Source organism: Eurytemora carolleeae, unplaced genomic scaffold, assembly GCF_000591075.1.
Source record: "Eurytemora carolleeae unplaced genomic scaffold, Eaff_2.0 scaffold885, whole genome shotgun sequence".
NCBI classification, from domain to species: domain Eukaryota; kingdom Metazoa; phylum Arthropoda; class Copepoda; order Calanoida; family Temoridae; genus Eurytemora; species Eurytemora carolleeae.
Genome location: NW_019396775.1, coordinates 106,723 through 128,069, shown reverse-complemented (window position 1 = coordinate 128,069; position 21,347 = coordinate 106,723). Strand labels below are relative to the sequence as shown.

General features: G+C 32.9%; 1 protein-coding gene across 1 annotated transcript in view; it reads right to left on the bottom strand.

Annotated features, from left to right (window-relative positions):
- The window catches only part of LOC111708555 (hemicentin-1), a 28,778-nt gene that overhangs the window by 1,571 nt on the left and 5,860 nt on the right, over nucleotides 1-21,347 (bottom strand). Inside the window, exons 3-26 of the mRNA XM_023481972.1 lie at nucleotides 16,467-16,527; nucleotides 16,067-16,177; nucleotides 15,762-15,888; nucleotides 14,795-14,946; nucleotides 14,567-14,690; nucleotides 13,740-13,803; nucleotides 9,709-9,786; nucleotides 9,496-9,581; nucleotides 8,683-8,784; nucleotides 7,731-7,815; nucleotides 7,410-7,468; nucleotides 7,179-7,282; nucleotides 6,906-7,037; nucleotides 5,623-5,743; nucleotides 4,446-4,640; nucleotides 4,257-4,352; nucleotides 3,359-3,460; nucleotides 2,872-2,968; nucleotides 2,349-2,428; nucleotides 2,084-2,171; nucleotides 1,829-1,923; nucleotides 1,604-1,694; nucleotides 1,098-1,264; nucleotides 285-909 (exon numbers count right to left, since the gene is read on the bottom strand). Of these exons, the coding sequence (XP_023337740.1) occupies nucleotides 285-909; nucleotides 1,098-1,264; nucleotides 1,604-1,694; nucleotides 1,829-1,923; nucleotides 2,084-2,171; nucleotides 2,349-2,428; nucleotides 2,872-2,968; nucleotides 3,359-3,460; nucleotides 4,257-4,352; nucleotides 4,446-4,640; nucleotides 5,623-5,743; nucleotides 6,906-7,037; nucleotides 7,179-7,282; nucleotides 7,410-7,468; nucleotides 7,731-7,815; nucleotides 8,683-8,784; nucleotides 9,496-9,581; nucleotides 9,709-9,786; nucleotides 13,740-13,803; nucleotides 14,567-14,690; nucleotides 14,795-14,946; nucleotides 15,762-15,888; nucleotides 16,067-16,177; nucleotides 16,467-16,527 (3,042 nt within the window). The remainder of the gene's footprint in view (nucleotides 1-284; nucleotides 910-1,097; nucleotides 1,265-1,603; nucleotides 1,695-1,828; nucleotides 1,924-2,083; nucleotides 2,172-2,348; nucleotides 2,429-2,871; nucleotides 2,969-3,358; nucleotides 3,461-4,256; nucleotides 4,353-4,445; nucleotides 4,641-5,622; nucleotides 5,744-6,905; nucleotides 7,038-7,178; nucleotides 7,283-7,409; nucleotides 7,469-7,730; nucleotides 7,816-8,682; nucleotides 8,785-9,495; nucleotides 9,582-9,708; nucleotides 9,787-13,739; nucleotides 13,804-14,566; nucleotides 14,691-14,794; nucleotides 14,947-15,761; nucleotides 15,889-16,066; nucleotides 16,178-16,466; nucleotides 16,528-21,347) is intronic.

Sequence of the window (21,347 nt, the reverse complement as noted above, 5' to 3'; positions counted from 1 at the left end):
TAGTGCAATGACCATGAGGCACATGTGCAGTGTAAACAGACTTATTTTACTTCACAAGGGATTTAATAACTTTATAGTATAGTTATTTTCTTTTAAACAACATCAAATATATTTCAGTAAAGCTTTAATGTCGTCTTCCTATTTCATAGTTTTCTGGTTATCACTTTAATAGGATCTAGATGATTTTTAGCAATTTTTGAATTAAAAATAGTAATACACCATGTTGGCATTGATTTCTTTATTAATTTTGTCTAAATGTCAATTTATAATTGATAACGTCCTACCTGCAAGTGCTGCTGGGGGATAATGTAGATCCATTCCTTCACTAGGACTCTTTTGGTAAGACCAGAGAGGTTCTTGAGAGTTAGCCGAGTCTGATTGTGAGTTACTTGACGCCTGCTCTATCTGATGTGAGCTCATGTCATATTGTCGAGTCCCATGTTGATTCTCTCCCGCGATAGTAAACATTTGTGCCTTGTACTGGTCTAGGTTGTGGGGTTGGAGTGCGCCTGGATGAAGTATTTTTGCTGCGCGTACACCGCTTTTTATTCCAGTTTTTCGTGTATGACAAACACACTTGATGGCAATAAGAACTGCAACAAGTCCCAACAATGTCACCACCACAATAAGAGCTACAAGCCAGGGCTGCCCACCTTCTAATGTATCAACAACCACGGAATTTACATAAGGTCCACACGCAGTTATGTTGGTTTGAAGGCACAGACGAGCACGAAGAGGTGCAGATACAGGCGTGTCTGTGTCACTGGAAAGCGTAGAAGGATCAGCAAAGCTGACTGGTATTTGATAATTTAAATCTTGTAGAGGAGTTTGAGAATGTGCTGCCCAAAGATCTTCATCTTTTTGCTTAATCTGCAATTCTACCACCAAGGTTAACTGTGTAGGAGGTACCTACAAAATATACATGGATTTTTAAACGTCACAAAAATGAGTGTGATATTTCAATGACAAATAAGGATTCGTGATTTTTATTTAAATAAGATAAATTTGTGAATACAATCTCCCCGAAATATATTAAACTTTAGCGTGATTCTCATAAGTTAGATTCGATGTGAATTAGTCTACAAATGTACGCGCACCTTAATGTGAACCATCCCAGATGATTTTTCGTATATAATACTGTCAGGGCTAGGAATCTTGTTTGTATCAACAAGAGTCGTGAAAACGGCAGGTTCGGACCATTTGCTTTCTCCGTCCCGGTTCCGAGCTCGTACACGTATACTGTACTTTGTGTACTGGTTCAAACCTAAACAAAAAATCCCTTTAAACTTTTATTCTTCTCTCAGAAAAGTAAGAAAGAAAGTAAGACAATCTATCTATTTATATATATAAAGCTTCAATGCATGTTTGATATTCTTGTAGTCTGCATAGGCGGTCCATACTTCAAAAGCATAAATTATAAATGATAATGGATGTCTAAAGAATTTGGGAACAACAATTATAAGTTCAAAAATGCCTAATCCCAAGCTCCTAGTTGCTACTAAAATGTGTATCTATGTAAATAGCACAGCGCTAGAGTAACTATTATGAAATCTGCTAGTTGCAAGTTACTTGTCACTAGATAATTTTCTTTTAATGTTATCACCTGTAACATTACACTTTTCGAACACTGTACAACCAGTTGTACCAATCTTTTCATCCTCGACTCTTGTATACTCTATAGAGTACTCGGTATCCTAATTACAGAAATATATCCAGAAAGAAAGAAAAAATTGTTTTAATGTTTTCTTCAACGAACTTAGGCAATAAAGATTCTTGTAAGAAAAATTTCCGAAAATTTCTTGCTTGAAATATTGAAGAATTGTTATACCTCATGTCCTCCGTTAAAGCCAGGCTCCCAAGATAAAGACACTGATTCAGCAGAGATTTCAACTAGATTCAGTGATGTAGGGTTTTCCGGGGCACCTAGTTGATTAATTGTAATTTCTTATTGCAAAATGAAATGAAATGTTTGATGATTATATAAACTTTCACAAATCATAATTCATTAACTTTAAAAATTGTATCCATCCAAACAACGAAATAAAAATGAAATAACGAAATAATTTTCAGGATAAAATGTTACCTTTACTTTGCATATTTATTTGCATACTGACTGCGCCTATGCTATTTAAAGCTCTGCATCCATACAAACCATACGAAGAACTTCTCACCTGTATAATAATTATAAAATTAGTAGTTCTCTTTTCAAAATTAAAGGTTTGCTGATTGCCAAAGAAACGGCTACAAGCCAACAATTAGATAATTTAAAAAGATCAGTTGGATTTGCGCCAAAACATGACTAGACATAACTTTATAGCCATCTGAAAAAAACTATCATAATTTTTTACCTTTGAGACAACTAGCGTAGACTTGAATAGATCATCATCTAATTTTGTTACATTGGAATAATAGTTGATTCTTCCAGACTCTATAGAAAAATAGAAATAATAAAAATAATAGAATTGTGTGAGATTTAGAAAATGTGTACTTTATCATTTATATTCACTGCATGGTGAATTTCATCATAACAGTGGTATCATTGGTATGAAAGAATCATCAAGGTAGAACCTTAAATAAGGTGAATATAAAGTTTACATGGTTTCTGGATTTTCTCAAACAAAAATTAGGATATTTCAAGAATAACTTTTTCAATAAAAACAAGATTGAAACACGGGACATAGATACGATCTTAGAAGACTTTTCAAGAGAAAATTTCTGTCCAAAAACCTTGAAACAATAAAAATATAAATAAAAGTGTTATAAATAGTTAAAATTATATTGATAATAAATGTGAGAACGATGATAAAACTCATAATAATGATGTGATGATAATGATAATGATAACAAAGATTAAGCTCTTTAACACATTACCTAAGACATCATCCTCTAGGGTCCAATCAAATCTAGGTTCAGGGTAAGCTCTTACCACACAACTAATGGTTCCTTCTTCTCCAATATCATATGCAACCTTAAAAAGTAACTTATAATTTAGGCACATTTTGGAAACAGTGCACGAGGGAAGAATCAACTATTTTACTTGTCATTGAAAAATACTAACAATCTACCACCAGTTATTTTAAATGTAATCATTAATTACATCAATAAATATGTAACTTTCCTTTGCCTTTTATTTTTTTAGAAATGGGGTAAATATACCCGCAACCTCCATTTTTGGGGGTTTTTAAATATTATTTTTTTGTTATATTTCATAAATAGATAATTACTTACTTACTTACTTACTTAGAATGGATGAAAAGATAACTTAGAATTAGATCTTGTAGTTGAACTTTACAGAGTTGATTTTATGATTGATTTTGTTAACAAAGATTGAATCATATAACTAGTTTTGTTTTTATACCTTGTTATATTTATGTGCAGGAACTGGTTTATGTTCTATCCGCAGTTCAACAGTAGTCTCGGCTCGTCCTACTTGGTTTTCAAACTGACATGAATAATCTCCCTGTAATTAAGTTTAATTAATTTAGTAATTAGTTTTTATTTTAAAGTATTGCTAAGTCCGTGATAGCACGATTTAAAAATTGTTAAAATACTATTAATTCTAAACATTGCCGACCAAAGAACATAATTTTGCATTTGTGTTTTTTTAGAAATAAATCCTTTTGATTTTGGATGATTTCTTTCATGAATTTAAAGTCTCATTTCGAAAAGATGTATGTAACTTTTCTATCTTTCTCTCACTTACGGCTAAAACAAAGCATTGCGTGAAGAAACTAAGATTTTGGACAAAATAAGAATAGTTATATCATGCATTTAAATTGAAACCAGTGCTTGTGCATGGGTAAAAGCATTAAAAAATGGAAGAAATATAGATCGAAATAGGTTAACATAAATTTCAGCCAAAAGCATTGATATATAGAATTTTTAAAATTTTTTTTGCTTCCTTTACAAAATAGAATTGCGTAAAAGGCTTTCCTTCAGAACTTGTCTTGTTGTAAAGTAATAACGAGGTGACCGGTATAATTAGTGGAATTTATTAGGAACAGTTTACACAGAACAAATATACAGATATCCAACAGCTGAATCTACAACAAGTGCCCACATAGATACCCACACAAAAGTTCCAATCTCAACTTAGACAAGTTTTTTTTCGGATAAAATTGTTAAAATAAATAAAAATAGTTATAACTTATAAAAAAATTTCATCTTACAACGAAATCAAAACAATTAAAACAAACAAATTCTGAAAAAGTTGTAAATCAAATATATTACTAAGAATCATATAGTTTAAAGCTAACCTTGTCTTTGTAGGTCAATTGGTTGGACATAGTTCTCCCTTCTCCAACAAAACTTAAAGTAGAGAGAACATTCTGACCCTGTTCCGTTACTGAAACCTTCAAGAAAAAAACCTTTGAATTCACCTCTTTTGTTATTTTTAAACTACGAAACTTTAGATATTATCAAGATATTACATGACTAAAATATACCTTAAAGAGATTACTATCCCCTTGAGATATTTCAACTCCATCCTTAAACCAACGAAGTCCAGGTTTAGGTTTAGCACTGGAACTGCAGGATATCTGCAGTCCACTAGTAAATTCACGCTTTAGAATATTACTAGGTGGGCTGCTGGTCATCTTAGGAGGCAAGTAAACCTGCAAGTCAACTGATGCTGTTTCTCCCTAAAAAATGAACTGAATTTGAAAGTATAACGTTCAAATGGCTCTTTTTATCGGTAACAGACAAAAAACCATTATACACATAAAACCAAATAACCTTTTAATTTGTATTTTCTAAGTTTCTAAGCTCATTTGAAAGTTTGGCGCGATAATTTGGATAGGATTATTTTACAGACTAACTTAATTATTACGGGCGCAGTATTTTTAAGGAATTTGAGTATAATTTTAACTTAAAGCTCTTTGAAATAAAACACCAACTGATATATTATTATTATTAAATGTGTAGGAAATTTTTTTTAAAGATTAAACTTTACAATACATGGGATTTTCTTTATGTACTGTTTATGACAAAGGATCAATTTCCCTAACTCTTGACTTGTTGCATGGGGGGCAGAAGATTGAATGTTCATAACTACTTTTTTAATGTTAGCGTCTGTGCACATAACAGTGTATAACTTAGTAAGCTTATTTAGTGCTAACACGATATTACAAAACAAACCATGACACTGGCTAGGTTTAAAAGTCTAAATCGGTTCTGCTTAACCTTCTGAATTCGTAGAATTTTGTATATAACAATTTTTGAAAAATATATAAATCGAGATATGTTGAAAATTAAGTGAACAATAATAATACCTTGTCTGGAGTCCATGAACTTTCTCATGGGTTTAAAATTAAGCATACAACTATGGGGTCCGCACGCAAAGTTTTAAATGTGAAAAACTTACAAAAATGTGGATTAAAGTATAATTTTAAAAAATACAACGTTATAAACATTTCTTATAAAGGAATTGAGTCTTTGGAACAAAATCAAATAATTAAACCTCAATATCTTTAGAACCCGATGTTGTAAACCTTTGATATTTCAAACTCAGTTATTTGATCTAACAGAATTCACAGTTTGAAATATCTAAGGTCAGCAACATTTGGTTCCAAAGATACGGTGACTAGAAAATCAGAGTTTGTGGCAAAGACTCAATTCCTTTACCTGTCCTAGTTGATTCGTAGGTTGACAATAATATCTTCCTACAGATCCAGTATCTACCGTTTGAATGGTATATTCCGGTAGGGTGTTAAGAATATCCGTGTCACGCCCCTCCTTCCACCATCTACAAAAGAAGTAGTAAACAAATAATGCTTAAACGTCGAAATTATTAAGATTTGTTAGCAGTGTGCAGATGTTTTCTATTTTACATATTGTTTTTTTCTACTTCAACGTAACTAACTTATCATTTATCATTCTAAGAGGAACCATATGCGGTATATTTAACTATTATGCATGGATGAGTTAAAGTCATCCTTGAAACTGAAATTATCATCCAGAGTTCATTCAACAGGAATTTATGAGCCCTCTCCCTCCCAAACTTCTTGTTCGGGAGAATAATGCACCAAGAGGGCTCAAACATCAAAGTTATTTACATTTTGTGGTGTGCCGCAAGCGCAACCGTAAAATGATACGATTTCCCGTAAATCTGATCGTCTAGTTTCAGTCGTTTTTTGTGTGTGTAAAGTATAACCCCCTCCCCCCAATTCGTTGTGATTCTAAAAAAGTTCTCCCAATAAAATATTTCAAACTCTGTCCTACTTTGCAATGAACTTTCAATAATTTAACAATGTGTTAAAAATCTATTTTAGTTTATCAAATCTTAAAAACAGAAATATTGCGACATCGGAAGTAAAAAATATTAATTAAATGTAATTGACAGAAATGGAATAACTATGAAGTAAAATAGATAAAAACAGAAGACTTTATCAGATTTAAATGTTTATTGTGCACGTATGCCAAAAAATATTTAAACGCTCGTGCGCGTGCACTTCAAGTTTCTATCTTTCTAACTTTCTGTCACAAAGGGGAATGAAAAATACTAAAGCGAGGATCTCTTAAACAATGGAAACAAAAAATACAATGCAAAACATATATAATTTTGTTAAGTTACTTAACTTTCATAAGTTCATAGGAATTACATAGAAATTACATAGAAACAAGAAGAAAAAAACGTAAATAATATTGTAATATGAAAAAATGAAGCGTAATTAAAGAAGACTACAATGACATGGATTGGGATCCGGATCTGCATGAAATGGATTGATCCTCACCACGGTTGTTAAGAAATCCATATAGTCTTTAAACCCATTAGTCCGTTAATATTCATGCACAAATGTTAAATGGAATGTAGATGTGGTGAAACAAATTGTATAAGGTGCAGATACATATGACTATTTGTAATAAATTAATTCTATAAACTTTCATCATAGTTTGTTCCTTCCTACCTAAATGAAGGGGCGGGATATCCCTGGGGTTTGGCTTGGCAGACTAAAGTAACACTTCGACCAGCAACAGCTATTGCCTCTTCAGGCAGTATAAATGCTTTGCCTGGCTTGTGTCTCACGTTAACCAAAACACTGAAGTAAAATCAAATAAAAAAATCAGCTAATAACAAAAAAGTTTAATTTTTCAATATTTGATTATAGTTAATAGGAATTTTAAAAAATTGACAAAAGAATTTTTTTTGATAAACTAACTGAAAAAAAAAATTTGCTTGCCTTGAGTTTGAAACTCTAAGAGTTCTCTCTGTCCCTGTTGGTTGAATATAGTTAAAGGCAGAGCAAGTATATTCATCACTATCTCTAGCCATGCTCTTATTAATCTATTCACCAGATTATTGTCAAACAAGAGATCAATGATTATTTAAATTGCATAAATTTAAATTGGATAAAAAAAACTTTATTTTGAAGTACTGGTTAAAAGCAATTAGTTTAAAGACAATAAATTTCCTTGAGATCAGGGCCGTCTTGTTTAAACCCTGCATCTGATTTCCGATACCAACTAATTCCTAAAAGAAAGTTCAATAAAAAAAATACAAACTACAATTGCTGGGATGAGAGATGTAAACGTTTAAATAGTTTTGGAATTAGCCAATTAAATGAAGTCACTGTTCCGCTTTATCTAATAAAGTAACAGAAGGTCTTCGAACAGTTGAAAAATAATTACAACGTCTTTAAAAACTTTTTTTTTACGTGACAAACACCATTATCTAGTTTAATTAGTTTAAAAATTAATTAAATTGATGAAATTAATGAGCATGTATTATCTACCTATATGCTTAGGGTTGGCAGTTGCTTGACAAGATAAAGAGATTGTCTCTCCTTCTTCTACTTCTAGCTCTCCAGATATTTCAAGCTGAACAAATACAATTATTACTATTTGATTAAGATATTAAAGTATTAATTTGTCATCTTGTACTATTAATTTGGCCAAAAGGACAGTTTTACCGATTTCCACCGTCACATAAGCTTGTAGCAATATAAGAAACAAGACGTTGTTTAAATCTTGTAAAGAATTTGATCTATTTTCACAAGTCGTTTATATGTCGAATTTTAGATTTGTAATGTGTAGGGTTTATTCGGTGTGGTTTAGATTTATTTTTCTTTTGAGATTTGGTTTAGTTTGTTGTAATATTGCTTGATTGGATAAATTTATAGGCAATGACAATTCAGAAATCTAAACGTATCTTCTAAAAAGATGCTCTTGTGGAAAGGTGTCGGAATATTTAGAAAATATTAAATCAAAACTCATTTACCAAAAAAGTCCTGAATAAGATTTTAATTACGCTATTTTAGGATTCTCACGGTCGGGTTTGAACCAGAGAGGATTGGCAGACATGTGAGTTGGGAGTTGGATGAATAGGGAACAGGGAGATCGGAGTAGAGGGGCGGGAAGATGGAAGGAGAGAAATGGGGAGAAAGGAGGAGACGGGTGAGAGAGGGAGAGGGGCGGGTTCGAATGAGAAGAATAAGGGAGTGGGTAAATGGATTAGAGCATGAGTGGGAGAAACTGGACATTAGTAGGAGGATGGGAGGGGGGGGGGAGGGAAAAGGTAAGGGGTTCAAAGGTCTACAGGATCAGTGTTTTTACCAGTTTTAATAGTGTTTAAAACTGTTTCATTGCCACAGGTTGTCTGTTAAAGAAAGTGTGGAATATTCAAAGAATTTAAGAGAAAGTAAATATTGGTCAAAAGAGTCGATATTTTTAAGCTAATCATATTACCAGAGGGCCATATTGGACGTCAAGAACTAACTCCTCTTTATCCCCTTGTCCTAAACCATTGTCCGCAGAACAGAAGTAACTACCACTATCCTCCAAGGACACCTGAGAAAAACACAGATTATGTTTTGTCTTATTTTTAAAGTATTACAACCATCATGTCATTTGATATAGTGAAAAGTGCAGTATGAAAAGTTGAAGCTCTCCCCCCTGGAAAAATTCCTGAATACGCCCCTGGTTCTAACTTTGTTAAAAGGTTTAATCCTTCCTTTTTTACCATGGTACCTATATGAATAACATTTCCGTCATTTTTGTTATGTAAATTGTGACTGTTTAGTATCTGATGTAGTAAAACAAATGTGCTTTCAACCTAAGCAATTGTTTTATAACGTATTTATATTTAGTATTTTTTCTACTGTGGACTGTGATAGAGTAATATCAATCATGGTGTATAACATCCCAAGTAACAAAAGTGAGGAATTTTCCCAGATTCTCCAACTGTGGTGACTTTCTTTAAGGAATTTCCGAGGAATTTCTAGAGAATCATTTCTTGTAACTGATTCCTCGGACATTCTCGAGAAATTCCCCTAGAATTGGTCCCCATGATGAGAGATTTTTGTGGGATCACAGTTTTGAGACTCAGTTGCGAGAATTTCCTTGGAATGGGTTAAAAGAAATTACTCGGACCTGGTTCCTCGGAATGGGTTACGAGAATTTCCTCGGAAAAGCTGTCGACATTTTCACCGGAAACATTCCTGGGAATTTTCGCGGATTTTCCGCAAAATTGTTACTTGGGATATCTGTGTGGAATCTTACCTGTGGTATAACGTGTCTGAAATTGGTGTCAATAAAGCGACCACTGAACTCCCAGCGAACACTTGCAGCCATTGGCTTTGCATCAACTGGGCAACAACAACAAAATTACATTTATGACGAAAATAGTATTTAATTATGAAAACAATTAAAAAAGTGGCACAGATAATACCAATAACTAAGTTTAAGAAAAATTAAAGTTGTTTGATCATTTACCTTCACATTTCATCTCAGCAGTATGCTCCAGTTCAACTTTATATGGATTCTCAGGACCAACTGATACGACCGGAAAATCTAAATCAAATTGTTTTAAAGTGAAATGTTAACTTTTTTATAAGTCATTATATTGTAGGTCATATCAAAAAGATAAGAGAAAAATGGAGAGCATTATGACTTGAACTTGAAGCCGAATATTAATGACAAAAGGGTTTATTAAAAATCCCAGTATTGCTCTTTAATGAAATATTGGTGGAATTTTCCCTCATAACCTGACTGAACATGCCGGGATCACAGTAACTAAATAAGATTGGATTTGGGACAACTAAGTTAGCTATGTTATGACTTCAAAAGGGAGCCCCCCCCCCCCTCTCATCCCGATCAATAAAAAATGATATTTATTAAAGAAAAAATGTCGATAAAAATGTTAAAAATTAAGTTTGTGATTTTTTTTCGTCCCCCTCTTTCATCTTATTGAGCTACGTGTTAGATGTTACCCTTGGGAATTTACTAGAGGGAGGGTACGAAGGGATCTTAAGGTCCTGCTGGAATTCCCCTACCCCCTAACCCCAGCCAATGATAATCTTATGCTGATTTCAGATATATCTTATTTAATATCGGAGAATAGGACTGGGGATTATTCCAGTCTCCGCTGATATTTCTATTTAGTCATTTTTGAATCTGATTGTACATAATAGGAAATAGAAAAAAATAGCTGTAAACTTTTCACAATGGAGAATCATTTGCTGATCTTAATATTTAAACTTGTAATTTCATTATTAGATTTAAATTTTTGTTATTAAAATATCAAAAAATAACAACTGTACGATTTTTGGAATTTTCATGTCTCACTTCATTTCTTCTTTTAAAGTTTCTAAAATAACAGAGACTCGAAGTATGCTAAGATTATTGAATTATAGTTTGATATAAATATTTTTGACCAATCTGTCTTCATACTTTAAATTATGTTCCAAACTTTCAAACAAAGAACTCAATCTAGAATTGTCCACACATTCATCGATACAACTATGGTATACCCCCTCAAACCTCCTTCAACACCCTCCATTCCAATCAAATACATCAAATAACGACCCCCCCCCCGGTTTCTCACTCAGACTACTCTTTCATATTCTTCCAACTATTCAGTATTCGGTAAATATAATGATAATCCTTATTCCCTTTAACTGCCATTGTTCAGACAAAAATTTGTTATTTTCTATTAAAAATGTCTAAATTTTTATCATTATAAAATGTTAGCAAACAAATAATATTTCTGCTCACGTGCAACGCATAAACTTGATATATAGACCGTGTATAATGTGAACAGATTATATGAGATCTACATTATTACACTACATTTACCAATAAATACACACACACGCACCATCCCATAACCAGAAGGCTGTAAACTTGAGAATTTAGTTAAAATACAGAAGATTGCAGAATGTTGGTTAAAGACAGTGAACGGTATAGACCGTGACTGAAGACTGTAGACTGTAGACTGTAGACTGTAGACTGTAGACTGTAGACTGTAGACTGTAGACTGTAGGGACCAGACCTTATAGACTGTAGACTGTAGGGACCAGACCTTATAGACTGTAGACTAAAGATGGTAACATATATATACTGTAAACTCGTTTCTGTCTGCGTGAAGTTATTTTAGAATACATTCAATATGTATATATTATAAAAATACATGTATGTATAATGTTGTGTTTAGTATTTTAAAGGGGGAAATGAAAACAGGTGGGTGGGTGTGGCCAAGGGGATTTGGTTTAAGGAGGGGAGATATATTGATTAGACGTGTATAATAAGAGAGGTCATTAGTAGAACTGATGAATGTTATTGTATGAGTCATAAATATACTGAGAGAGTTGTTCTTCATCCCCTTGTGATGAAATAATGATTGTTATTTTTTTTATACGAAATGTTGCGAGGGTTTTGCAACTTTATAAGTAATACAATTAGTAAGGTTTCAGGATAACCAAAAACTCTGAAATAGGAAGACGATTTTTAGAATCAAGTAATAACTTTAAAAAGTCCATTGAGCATAAGACACAGTATTTGTGCAGTGTAACCAGACCAATTTAGCTAAATTATAGATTTAAAAAGTGGAAATTTTAAAATTAAGACTTTCTTTCATAAGAGGAAAAAAACTTTGAAACGGAATGGCCGTAATAAAATTGCAAGAAGTTTATTTCGCCCCATACTTGTGCCAGACACAGTGACACAATGCTAGTAATTATGAAGTATATATGTTGTACTACAGAATACGATTATAATATAAACATATATTGCCGTGACTAATTAATGTATTTTCTGTGCAACAATTGGAATATACATATGTTGTATGGTATAAACTTTTCTTTACAGTACTGTGCGAAGGGCGCCATGACAAACTCCTGAAAGACAAACTCCTGAAAGACAAACTCCTGAAAAGTCAAACTCCTGAAAGACAAACTCCTGGCGAGACAAACTCCTGAAAATAAAAACTTCTGAAATACAAACTCCATAATATCAAATTTAAAAAAATGTTTCACAATTTATATTTAATCTAGCCGCAGCGCTCGGCCCAGAAAGTGTCATAACTTAACCTAACCCATAGCCGCAGCGCTCGGCCCCCTAGCATGTTCTAGCCGCAGCGCTCAGCCCCCTAGCATGTCCTAGCCGCAGCACTCGGCCCAGAAAGTGTCTTATCCTAACCTAACCCTAAATAATAAAAAATAAATAATAATAAATTTGCTGGTTATTCTGATCATTGTAATACTTTGCTGCTTGAAGCATATTCAAATTACTAAAGATTGAGAATTTTTTCTAGGATATTCGCGATTTTTTCTCCTAAAGTTTATGAATTTTATCATATTTCATTCAGAGAAAAATTTCATAATTTCAGGAGTTTGTCGAAAGAGTTTGTCTTGTCAGGAGTTTGTCTTTCAGGAGTTTGTCTTTCAGGAGTTTGTCTTTCAGGAGTTTGTCATGGCACCGTGCGAAGAGGTAAGAGAAAACTTAGACCGAATATAGTTTCTTAATCTCGTTTCAGACATCTAGAATTTTTAGCTTCCTTACACACACACAACCTATGGAACCCGTAAATTGGAAGTTCAAGCTTTCGTAGAACATTTTAGAAATTTTAGTTTGAAATTTTAACTTGCCGAAATAAATTATTTTGAAATTTATATTTGACAAGGATATCAAGTATTTACCCCTGTATATCCTCTGATTGGATTGTTTCGATAATAATGTCATAAATTGGGCGGGGTCGATATTCTAGCAAAATGGGTTGTTGCATCAACTCAACAATGAAAAGAATTATTGACCTGGACCCACCTTTTCTTACAATATATCTTGTGTATAACACTACTGCCCCCACCACATCTCTATCCCTTACTCTTCTTACGTCTTTATTACGCATCATACTTTTTTCTCACTTTTTTCACTCCACATTTGTTAATTTAATATTTAAAAGTACTATATATTCTAAAAGCAAGTCTTACAAGAATTATTTTCCTATAAAAATCTGAGTACAATATATTTTTGAAACCTCATGCGTGTATTCGCGGTACAAGCCCACGCAAGCGCAAGCCAAAAACATAACAATCCGAGAGAAAACTCAGTTCAAAGAAATACCACCTGGTTTTTGTATTCCCTGACTGAAGCAAAAGAATACTAAAACCCATGTATTAAACACGCAATCTCCACAGTCCACAGTGCTCGGCTAAGTTACAAAAATGGTTTGTCAATTAATTTGCACAAAGGATTTGAGTCTTTGTCACAAACTCAAGTTTTCTAATCCCTATATCTTAGCAACTTGATGGTGCAGATCTTTGATATTTCAAACTTAGATTATTTGATCTACCAGAATGCATAATTTGAAATATCTAAGGTCTACGGAATTGGGTTGCAAAAATAAAGATTAGATTAGAACATCTTAGTTTATGACAAAGGCTCAAATCCTTTAAAATGGATATTTACGTAAAAAAACTTTTCTCAGTTTTATACCCTTCCCAGATGTCAAATGCGAATAAACTTACAGTTAACGCTGATATTCATTGATTTCTCCATTAGCTCAGTCCCAGAGAGTGCTCTATTCCAAACCTTAAATATTGACATATAGGTTTATCACACAAATAATTCGACTCCACTCAGAGCAAATCGTCGCCATTTTTGGCAAATATGATTGGGTCTTAAACAGAATTGCACAAAAAGTAATTTTGGGCAAGCGTTGCGCAATTGTACAATACAAACACAATAAAACTGCGCAAAGGAATTGAGTCTTCGCCAAAAACTCAAGTTTTCAAATCCCAATATTTTTGAAACCAGAAGGTGCAAACGTACATTTGCTATTTCAAGCTTAGACTATTTGAGCTAACAGAATTCATAGATTGAAATATCAAGGTCTACGACATTGGATTGCAAAGATATATGGGAAAAGAAAATCAGAGTTTGTGGCAAAGACTCAATTTCTTACGAAAGAACTAATGTGCACTTTTTCGTAAAAACTTGTTTTAAAAGTGTGATAACATTATGACTGAACAGTGCCGAATTTAATGAATGTAAGCCACGTCTCAAATCCCCAAAAACCGGTTTCAATTGAGCGCCAGCTTAAATCTTTAAAAATTAAATACAATTTTAAGTGGAACCAACCTTGCTTGAGCAGCAGCATAAATTTAAGCCACGGCTCCAATTCTTTAAATTCGGCCTCCGGAGGATCAAGAATGTTAAATTATCATACGTATCACAAGTATATGCTTTTTCTCAAGTAAAAGGATAAAATAAAATAAAATAAAATGGAAGCTTTAATTTGAACTCTCTTTGCGTTAAAGAAAATGGGCTATCTAGACACTCTGTTTATCGTTACCTGACAGACATACTCTGCCCCATCGTCAGCTCTGCTAGGTGTGAGGGTCAGCACGTTGACTGATTCGGTTTCATCTCCCAAGGTTGAACCTGAACCTTCTGTGTGGTTTCCTTCCAGTATTTCCCTAAAAATAATATTTTTTAGAATAAGGTTAATGCAATTCTTATAATACCTTTAATTGTAAATTTTATCTCAATTTTTTAATTTGGTAATTATTCATCCATTTACCTATCTAGGGCTCGAACCCATGAAATCTGTGCTGGAGGAGATCCGCCTCGAGCAAAGCAGGACAACTGATAGCTCTGCCCTTCCACAGCATGGGCGGCGGAGGCAGACAAAGTGGGAAGTTGCGGTGGGACAAGTACTGTCAAGGATATCGTCTAAAAAATTTGTCACTTATAAAAATGAAAATTTTTTTGATTTAGGTCAACTTATTGCTAGTTCTTGGCGTATTTTGAGTAGCATTAATTAATTAATTAGGAAAAATATTAAATTTTTTAGAAAATGTTACTTTTAAAGGAAGTGTTTACGAAAAATGAAGGGGGGTATAGGCTTACGTCGAAAAATTCGATGGTGATTGCTACTAATCCAGGGGGCGGAAACGTCATGTGTGTGTGTCTGTACCAAAAGAGTGTGTGTTAGGAATACCGAACCGAAGGCGTGTACTGTAGGTATATACAGTACATAAGAATCTCGATATTTTTACAGTCTAGGAGAGTACATTAGTTTATTGTTAATTGTTTACTTAAAAATAAGTTTAATATAATTATATATAATATAACACGGAATCATGCAGAAACATGGAGAGCAGAGACACCTGGCGGCCAACTAACCGTCGTTTAAATTGCATCATAAATAAAAAATAAGGAATATTATGAAATATCAACTTTATACGAAGGGGTCGAAAAAAAATCCATGATTATATAGGTTGCAATATCTAAATGATTTGTTTTTGATCCGGGTCGAGCATTGAATTTGTATAGGACGCTACGTTCTTCGGTATGAGTCGTTTTCAACAATTTTCTCCTTAGACGCAACAGATAGAAGTAAGATTGATTTGATAGCCATATTTTTCGCCTTAAACCTATTCCCCATTTCATTTTTCGCAAACACTTTCTTAAATCACCGGAAGTAAAATTAAACCTGGAGATGTTAAACACACACATATTTTTTATATTTTGTTAATATTACATACCTTAGTGTATAGTTCTACTCCTGTACCATCCTCCTTTATCCTGCATTCAAACCTCCCATTGTCTCTCATGTACTCAGAATTGGTTATGTAGAGGTCGTATAGTCCTTCAGCAGGGGAGTACTCAACCCTAAATAGTTCTCTGTAAAAGTTGGCTTAATTTAAATAATGAAAAATTAGTATCTAAAATAAATTAAAAACGTTTTAAAACATTTGTAAACCTTCTCAGATTTTTGTGGAATTTTTTAAAAGTCCCCGAACCTTAAAAAAAATTAAAACGAACTACGTTATTGCCATTAAAATAATACCTATAGTTTTGATGAAAGGCAGTTTGGCCGATTGCAACATTATCATGATTTCTTCGATTTGATCTAATCCAGTAGAGTGTAGATTCTTTTTCCAGCAAACTAGAGGGAAATCTAGAAGAAAAAACGAGATGAAAAATCTAAACACTTGAAGCATAGAAATGATAAATTTGTACACCAAACTTAAAGTTAAAGCAGATCTCTAAAATAAAAGAAATGGGACCAGATTAGAGAATAGCCAGATATATTTGAACTACGTCTGCGCGGTTCAACTACTTCTGGCTATTTATTAAATTTAGTCTCTGGTATACCTTCCCTCCATCTTAATTTGATCTAATGAAAAGTTTGTAACGTCTTTTGAACTTTTAAATCGCATTTTCTCCAAAATATTTGTGTTGTGTACCTGCAGGATAAAATAACATCTGCCCCTTCTTTAACATCTATGCTCTCTTCAGCAGACGCATCTATAACACATAAGTGAGAAAAAAAGAGGTAAAGGAATTGAGTTTTTGTCACAAACTCTGATTTTCTTATCCCTATATCTTTGCATTTCAATGTCGGAGACCTTAGATATTTTAAACTATGAATTATTTTAGATCAAATAATGATAGTTTGAAATATCAAAGGTTAACACCATCAGGTTGCAAAGATATAGCGATTTGAAAATCAGAATTTGTGGCTAAAACTCAGTTCCTTTTATCAGATGATTTGTATAGACTAAGTAAAAAAAGCAGTAGATATGATTATGATGACACATAAAATATAACACAAAATATAAGACAGTAGACATCCAAGAAGTGTAATACTTAGTTAAATTAGATTTAGATAGCTTGGTAAACTGCATGTTGACTAAAAAATGTATAAAGATATAAAGATGTTTGACATGAGTATTTTACTAAATATGCTTTGTCAGTAAACTACAAAACAGTCTCTGATTAATAAGTATTAAGTTGCATGCAAGTCATCTGAATATATCTGGAACAAAAATGGCAAACATTTCTTAAACATTTAAAACATTTTTTAAACATTTAAACATTTTTTAAACATTTAAAACATTTTTAAACATTTAAAACATTTTTTAAACATTTAAAACATCTCTGAAGGTTATCTTGCAAGCTTGATGGCGAGTTTTCCCAAAATACATTTCTACTATTGTTTTCTTTAGATATCAAAAAAAAACGTGCCCGGGTTCACAGTTAACAAAAATATGATATTAGGTTGCATGAATCACATAACTTTATTGTTATTTTGAACATGACTATCTTTGAGCTTGTTTATAATTAGGAAACGTTAGTGATAACTATCTTGAAAACAATGACAGACAAGTGGAAGCAACATTTTGTACAGAAATTCAAACATAAATTAATAAATAGTTAGATAGAGAGATAGCAAGTGTACAGACTGGGTAAGGTAAAGTTTCAGACATGAATTATTACAAAATTATAAATTTGCATACACAGCTCATTAGTTCGGTTTAACCCTTTTAGAAATGGACACTGCACATCGTCATCGATACATATATGTATATTGTATATACAAGAGAAAAATGACATTATGGATAGATAGACAAAAAAATTTATATCAAATTTTCCATACTTGAACGGAAGATTGATGACTAGATAGACTGAAACTGAAGGATCTTTTTCAAAAGATTCCTATCTTTAAATTCTCATTATGTGAATCATGATTCCCTCCCCCTTTATGTATAAAGCACCCAGCAGGGTAACTTAACTGTAGTGTAAGATTGATAAATTTAGTTTAGATGCACAACCCCAATACTTTATAACGGTCTTAAAGAGACAATTAATGCATTTTGAAAGGACTTTTAACGAGAATGTAGTTACAACTTACAAGATGAATTCAGTGTGAATTCTAACATTTTACGAAAATTATACGCAAAAACAAAATTAGAATTTGATATCTTTTAAATGAATGAAACTCAAGAAAGTTTGAAACATATCTCAGGTTCCTGGAAGAGCAACAAAAGAGAATAAAAACTGCATACGGATTGAAAATATAAAACGTGCGTCGGATTGAATCTTTTATAATGAACAGACGTGAATATAAAAAGAAAGGCATATGCAATGCATGCTTAACAATTCATCCTGGACACCTCAAACAAATACATTTTATACAGTTTGGCAGCAAATATAATTTTATTGTTTAAAATCGAAATTATAATAAACTTTGATAAACTATAAACTGACATCCTCTAGTCGTAAGTGCGGTTTTATAAATAAATTTTTTTAGGTTGCCATTTACACAATGTTCCTTGTCATACTTTGTCTTGTTGTGCATACAAAATAATCATTGATATTCATTAGTGGATTTACAAAAGTACTTATAGGAGATATACTATATTAGAAGAATAAAGGTATGCAAATCAAGAAAATATCCAAATAATCCCAACAGTCTACTAGAAATCGTGACCAAAATATAACTAGAGTTGTATATACCCTTGCAGTTGAGACAAGTAAAATAAGAAAGAGGTGAGGGGGGAGGGAGGGCTTCAATGTAATTTTTGTTTTTAATTTTGATTTTTAATTTTAAATTTTTAATTGTGAAAAATTTCTGTATTATTAATCACGTCATTTGATTTAACTTAGACTTTAGTTTCTGCACACTGATCAATTTGTTATCCATGAAAGTTGAATTGTCCAAATTTGATGTCGTAATTTTACAATCTTTTTAGATCACTCAATATACGTAGAACTAAGGATTTGTTAATAATTTTTAGCAAAAACGGGATTGAAAAAACAATGAGGATTTCCCATTTTTCTATATATCTATAAATAAATTTGGCTTGTCTGTCTGTTTGTTTGTTTTGGTGTTTGTCTGTCTGTTTGTATCCAATAAACGTCAAAACGGCTGAACCGATCGGGCCCAATTTTTTTGTGGGACATCTAGGGACCCCAGGGAAGGTTTATGAATGATCAAAATTTCAAATATTTGTCTCCATCAAAATTCGATCTTCATTGAATTTTTGAAAATTTTGAAAATCCACGAAATTTTTCGTGAAAATCCGCGAATTTTTTTGTTTTGTTTTACGATGTACACAAAGAGAACATGTTCACAATTAATTTAGAAGATGGGCGCGAAGCGCCCTATAAGGCTAGTATATATAAATTTGGCTTGTCTGTCTGTTTGTTTGTATCCAATAAACGTCAAAACTGCTGAACCGATCGGGTTCAAATTTTATGTGGGACATCACGTGACCAAAGGGAAGGGTTACGAATGATAAAAATAAAAATAAAAATGTATTTTAAAGGTTTTTAATTTTGTAAAAAAATTTCAATTCTTGAAAATCCGCGAAATTTTTTCTTTGTTTTAAAATGTAAACAAAAAGAACATGTTCACAATTTAAATAGAAGATGGGCGCGAAGCGCCCTAAAAGCCTAGTATATAAAAAAACCTTACACACATTATACAAATACACATCTCTTAATTCATGGGAGCAATAAATTGGATCTGCTAGGGAGTAAAGGGGGAGGTTATCCGTAGCATTGAGATAAACTTCTCTTGATATAAATTTGGGGAAATGCTGCCATTTTATAGCACCTCGGAATAGAATTGGTTCAGTTGAGGGGGGTACATTCCCCCCTGTTTCTAACTGTACAGCTCAACCCTCTCTTCCTCCTCCTGGCACTGTATGAACTTTACATTGAAAAGATATTTATGAGAGATACAAGTTACGCCCTTCTCAATGTAATTCTTGTTAGAAGATGCATCTTCCATCCACTCCTTTATCTATTCATAGTTTCACCATTTCCTAAAATCTTCTTCTTAATAGTTTTTAGTTTGGTGTATACTATTTGAAAAAGGCAAGCTTCAGTATGGTAGCAATAACTCGCACAATGAACATGTAATATAAAAACAAACGACCGGGGGTGATCAAATAAGGGGAGGGGAGAGTGATAAAATTGGAAACTGCCTTGTACTACTTATTACTAATACTATATTATGCTTGCGAACTTTTAGTAGTATTGGAGCTAACCTAAAAAGCCTTTACTCGATATCATTAATAAATATTGATGAAAATTCATATTCGTTTTACTCTATAACATTCGATTGGAAATATCTAATCTCTAATTGGTTAAGTATCCGAACGTTGAGTGGCTGTATGGGAGAGAACGGTTTAGAGTCATATGGATAAACCATCTGAACAAAAGCGGTCACTGAAAATTTCCCAGCTCTGCGAGTGGGGGAAGGCAGGCGGCCATGAGCCACCACTATTTCCCTTTCCGTGCCACATATTAGCTTTTTTCTCTTCCGGCAGCCATGAGCCACCACTTTTTCCCCTTCCGTACCACCACATTTGACTCTTCCGGGCAAAACTATTTTTTTAAATGGTATATTTAGGGCCTTTAAAGTTTGATTTTAAAAAATCCAGCCGCGTCACGCAAAAAAAGCACAACATTTTTTCAATTCTACTTAAGATTAATATTTTGTGTGTTGAATTCTTAAACTGTTTTACAATGAAATTTTTGACATATTTTACTGAGTATTGCATCTTGAAATATCTCAAAGTCTAATGATCATTGGTTAATGAGAGATTTTAAGATGGATTCAGTATAATAAGTCAGTAATTGAATAATCATTAGACTTTGTGATATTTCAAGACGTGACGCGGCTGGATTTTTTAAAATCACACTTTTTAAAGGCCCTAAATATACCATTTAAAAAAGTAGTTTTGCCCGGAAGAGTCAAATGTGGTGGTACGGAAGGGGAAATAGTGGTGGCTCATGGCCGCCTGCCTTCCCCTGCTCGCTCTGCTAGTAGTAAACAAAACAAAAAAATTGAAAAGAAACTCACACGTTACTTTTCTGCAATCTAAAAGTTTTATGTATGCCTGAATAGCTATAATTACCCTATACATAATTATCCTTAGTAAATTATGCCAGTTTTAACATCAATTAGCCCCATTGGTATGATTTAACAGACTATTACGCGAAAAGAGACCATGTAAGAATTTTTCACAAAGGGGTAAACTATAAATGAACATGAGCTTTGTTTATAAATTTAAAAAATGTAGGTAGAAGTAAAATTGTGCTTAGTAAAAACAGGTACTTAAAAAATGGCATGAGACCAACAAGAAATATCAGCTAAATTAATATCAAGAAATGTTTCTTTTTGTTGGCAAAATAATTCTTTTAATGTTAAACGTCATTCCGCGGACCGGGATTAAACCCTCATCTCTGTCTTGAGCCCTACTTAGTGAGTGAGGTGAGGGGAATTATTTGTGGTGGGGTGGGGCTGGGGGGGGATGGGAAGGAAAGGAGATGAA